At 37.2% G+C, this 5,067-nt stretch overlaps 1 protein-coding gene across 1 annotated transcript; it reads right to left on the reverse strand.

Moving 5' to 3' along the window:
• Window positions 1-653: 653 nt before the first annotated feature.
• LOC309480840 (uncharacterized protein) lies at window positions 654-4,858 on the reverse strand. Its single transcript, XM_082145506.1, has 6 exons — window positions 4,699-4,858; window positions 4,479-4,496; window positions 3,020-3,170; window positions 2,314-2,441; window positions 2,068-2,212; window positions 654-1,374 (listed from the first exon to the last, which is right to left on the reverse strand). The coding sequence occupies exons 2-6, from the start codon at window positions 4,494-4,496 to the stop codon at window positions 1,076-1,078; spliced, it is 741 nt and encodes a 246-aa protein (XP_082001632.1). The 5' UTR covers window positions 4,699-4,858; the 3' UTR covers window positions 654-1,075.
• Window positions 4,859-5,067: the final 209 nt, after the last annotated feature.

Raw genomic sequence — 5,067 nt, forward strand, 5'->3', positions numbered from 1 at the left:
CCAACAGGACAGTGATCCAAAAACAAACATCAAAATCAAAACTAAAATGTGTCACTGAGCACAAAACCAAGCATCTGCCATGGCCATCCCAGTCCCAGACCTGAACCCTATAGAAAATGAGTGGGCTGAACTGAAGAGAAGAGGCGCCAACATGGATCTGGGAATCTGAAGGATCTGGAGAGATTATGTATGGAGGAATGGTCTCTGATCTCTTTGTCAGGTGTTCTCCAAGCTCATCAGGCATTATAGGAGAAGACTCAGAGCTGTTCTCTTGGAAAAAGGAGGTTGCAAAAAGTATTTTATAAAAGGGGGCAAATAATTGTTCCCAATGTGTTTTGGAGAAAACCATTTATTTCATAATGTGATTTTCCCCCCACTTTCAATTCTTTTACTTTTAACTTCAATGAAAGGTTAGATTTTTGCATTTAAAAAAATATATATATCAAAAGGATTAACAATGCAGATTTATTTTTTACAGCAATCTTTGATCATATTTAACAAGGGGGCAAATAATTATGACTAGCACTGTATGTTGTCTGGTCGGTTCAGTCATATTAATACTTGGGGGAAAAAAAAACTGATCATGAACAAAACATTTTCACAATGTAACTTTATAAATTAAAAAGATGAACATGACTGCATTGTCAAAAATACAACTTTGCATGCAAAGATTCATTTATTCAGGCACATCAGGTGTCAACATTTAATGGCATTAAAAATTCATTGAAATTAGCACAAAAATTTGTGAATATTTTATATATAAAAAAAACGGATTCATAACTACATATAACGCAGTGTAATGGTTAACAATCCTCAGATTTACATATTTCAAAGATCACCTTCAACTTCATAGAATTCCATGTTATTCAATGTTAGTGTACATACAAATTCCCAAGTTCAACTGAGCCTCAATTAAGCCAAATACTATTATAAAATCAGTGTTTTAAGTCCACATTACATTATGAACATTAAAAAAAGGCAAACCCATCCTCTGTAAAATACTCAGTATTTATTTACTCTTTCCCAGCTAGGAGAAAGTCTTGGTGGATGGAGCACATTAACTACCCGTGAATCTCTACGAGTTGTTCTGCAGGCCTCTCAGTGTTCTCTCAGTGAACTGATAGGTAAGTTTACGCTTCACTTTGCAGATCTCTCCTGTTCGCGAATAGTTTCGCAGGGCACGGGCCATTTTCTGGTACGTCATGGTTTTCCGGTTGCCCTTGCGTCTGCCCCACATCTCTGCCAGCTTTTCCTTGTTCTGGGAGGAGAACTGGAACGTTCCGCTGTTAGACTGAACCCACCAAATGCAGCTCCGCATGTCTGGTGTCTGTAGCATCTCATATAAGAACTGGAACAGGCGCTCTTTCCTTTTACCTGAGAATTGTCAATGGTTTAGTGACTGTTAAATAACAGAATGTAACATTTACACATCTGTCTATTTGTCTATTTATCTGTCTGTCTGTCTATCTGTTTGTGTGTCTATGTAATCACTCAAGTAATTGAAAGACCAACGCACAGTCTATTATCAAGGCCTATTATTATTATAAAAAATGATCCTATATAGTGCCCAGACAGCAACATAGTGTCGGCCCAGATCCGGTCCACATCTGGTACGTGTGGAATCCTCGTGTACCAGATGTGGGCCGGATCTGGGCCAACACTATGTTGCTGTCTGGTTGATGTCCAAATCGATCGAACCAAAGCCAGTGTAAACCACTTGATGGGTGGGTGACATGTTGGAAACATAAACACAACATTTGACACTAAATAAAGTCAAAAGAGCCCAGCCAAGTCTGTCTCGAAGATATTCAGGTCTCTAGATATGACTCCTCAATGTAAGTGGGATTTTATGCCCATGTTAATTGAAGTTGTTTTTGGACCCCATTGACTTCAAACAATCTGTTGTGTTCCACAGAACTTGAGGGCAAGTAAATTATTAGAATTGATCATTTATTGGTGAAACATTCCCTTTTAATTATTTTTAACCAGTCCATTTTAAGCTAATCGACTGCCCCAAAACCAGAATGAAAATAGGACAAACGAAGGCCTACTAATGCCGTGTTTTACCTGAGAGCGGCGCTAGTGCCATAGAGTCATACACAATCTGTCCCTTCCTGTCAGAGGTCGGAGATGGGGGAAATTCTTGGCATCCAGAACTGGTGGACAGCGAATCTGAATCACTGCATTGGTTTCTGTCATACTGGCAGTGTCCCTAAAACGTAGACTCTTATTAACATCCACGCATAGGTCAAACTACATACAGAACTTCATATGACTGTATTATTATTAGTGTTTATGTCTGGTGAGACCTACCCAGTCGTTGTGACTTGACTGAGAGAGCCACGTCTGCTGCTGCTGAGGCTGTTGTTCATGAGTCTCATCTGTTCCTGGTACTGCACTATAATGCCATTCATATGCATAACGACCAGACCAGCTGTTCTCTATGGAAACACATCAATCATTATTATAACATATGCTGCTCGCTACAATCAACAACACATACAAGCTGGAAGAAGTTGTGGTTATTTTGGATGATAAAGCACTTTATCCAATCCAACTTGGCAGCAACAAATACCATTTTAGGTTGATTCCCATGAAAAGTGTAAGTACTGTTAATCTGTGGCACTTTCAAAAGAAACAGCAACAGCTCGACCAATGGTGTGAGTTTGGGGGCGGGGCTAGCTGTCTGACTGACCAATGGGGGATGTGGAGAAGGTAGACCTGTTTAAAAACTGTGTGACTGTGTTTATACAGTTTTTTTTGTGGCAAAAAGATCACACAATTCACAAGTAAGTAAGTAAATTCCAAGTGTTTTTACAGTTTCTCCTCTCTAAACTAAACTGTTATAACCTGAGGTATGGAATCCACGTCTTGAGACAAATAACAAAGCTTTGTCAAAGAGGAAATTACTAACCTTACAAAACTGAAAGTGCACTTCCATTCAATTCAAAAAGGAGAAGTGGCCCTTCCCTCAGTGGTCTCCTATGGTGTTTTAGTTTTGATCGTAACAAACACTCACCTGCCATACTGTGCTCCTCTTGGTTTCTCCTCTGGACACATGGCGCGGACATCACCTCCACCGAGTGCTCCTGCAGGTATTCCTCAATCATGTCGAGGTCCAGGTTCCCTGACAATGCCTCTCTAGGGCCCAGGTCTTGGAAGTACTGAACCTGTAGCATGTAAGCAAGCATTAAATCAGATGCAGTACAGACACTACACAATGAGCATCAGTGGAATAATGGGTAAAATAAAGTTAAATATTTCAGTTTCATTCTTTCGAGTTGGTTTCATGTTTAGGAGAGACTATTTTCTTTCCTTCTCGTAGATTCAAAGAACAACACATTTAAAAATTACATTAAAATGTATATATACAGTCAGGCTCAAAAGTTTACATAACAAATCGAGGGTTCATAAAATTGCATGTTATTTTTCATTTAGAACTGCCCTACAAAAGATACTAATATGCTTCTCAGAAGACAGACAAAAAAAAAAAAAAAAAAAGTCCCTCAATTGTCATCAGTGTGAAAAAGGTAAAAAAACAAAATGCAAAAGATACTGGAAAAGCAAAGAGAGTACAGGACCTGGAGTATTATCCTGAAGAAAAGAGCTCAGAACAAACAAGGGACTCGTGAACAACCATCACAAAACATAAATACAGCCGTGGATCATCCAGGTAATGAAATGCAGTATTAAGAATCAAGTGTAAAATTGTGAATGGGTTATTTTTTATAGATTCAACTATAATTATGTTTTTCTTGTGGACTCTATGTAAACTTCTGTTGTATTAAATATCATTTTCAGGTACTAAATATAAAAAAATAACATGCAATTTTAATGATCCCTTCTTATTTTGTTAAAAATATTTTAAAAGAAAATGCAAATTCTGCAAGGGGTGTGTAAACTTTTGAGCACAATTATATGAATTTATAGTTACAACTGTTTAACAGGAATATTGGAAGGAAGTTGCAACAATTTGCATGAGTACAAAGTGAATCTCCCTCTTCTCAGTAAAAATGATAATAATTTGCATTGTGAGTGTGTGTAAACATTTTAGTGGTAATGCATATCATTTTTTTTTTGCCTACAGCATTTTGACATTTAAGCCACACTTTAAATGTCTGAATGTCATTGCATTAAACAACAAAATATAAAACTAAGTGTCATTTTACTTTCATTTTTACACCAGCATATTTTCATTCAACATATGCAACACTTTAAATGTACATCAAAACTTTCTGAATTCATATGTGTAGATCAGATATGATATTATACAGGAATAATGATTGAATGTGAACCAATAAACAGTCATACAACAGTATAAAATATATAGTATATATATATATATATATATATATATATAAAAATATATATATATATATTTATTTTTTTGGGGATTTATTTTTTTGCAAATCCTGCAGAGCTGGAAAATCATTTGTCATACACCCCCACCCCAGAACAATAAATAAACAAATACTCACGGTTTCAAGGGCCAACATCTGAAAAAGAAAAAAAGAAAGAAAGTCAGATAAGTATACAAAACTCAAACAGCACATGAGTACAAACCCCTTATAGTGACACTGCACAGAATGAACGCAATGCTGTAAGAATGCAGTTTGATCACTTTCTGAAACATATTTCAGAAACTGAAACAAAGAAAAACTACACATAACTACAGACACATTGTGAATATTTACTTACCTCAATGTAGTTCCAGTGGCTGAGTCGACTATTAATGTGTCGCAATAGGAAAGTGGACAAGCCTGTCCTGAAAGTGACTGCTGAACAAGAGCTTGAAAGTGAAGGTGGAGCTGTGCATCACCTGTAATACACACCTGTCGTCTGATCTGACCCTTTTATATCCTCCTCTCTCTCTCTCTCTCTTCGCTTTCCCCTCCTCCTACTGGAATCCTCATAACGTTGAGCCAACCTTCCATCATCAAAATGCAAATCTCTATTAATCAAACATTCATCTGGGTTTAACGGTATGAACGCGTCTTACAACCACTCCCCATGCTCTGTCTGTAGTAAAGCCTTCTGGGTATTTGGTCTGCATTGTTATAGTTTGTG

The sequence above is a fragment of the Leuciscus leuciscus genome (genome assembly GCF_965113295.1).
Source record: "Leuciscus leuciscus genome assembly, chromosome: 18".
In the NCBI taxonomy this organism is placed as follows: domain Eukaryota; kingdom Metazoa; phylum Chordata; class Actinopteri; order Cypriniformes; family Leuciscidae; genus Leuciscus; species Leuciscus leuciscus.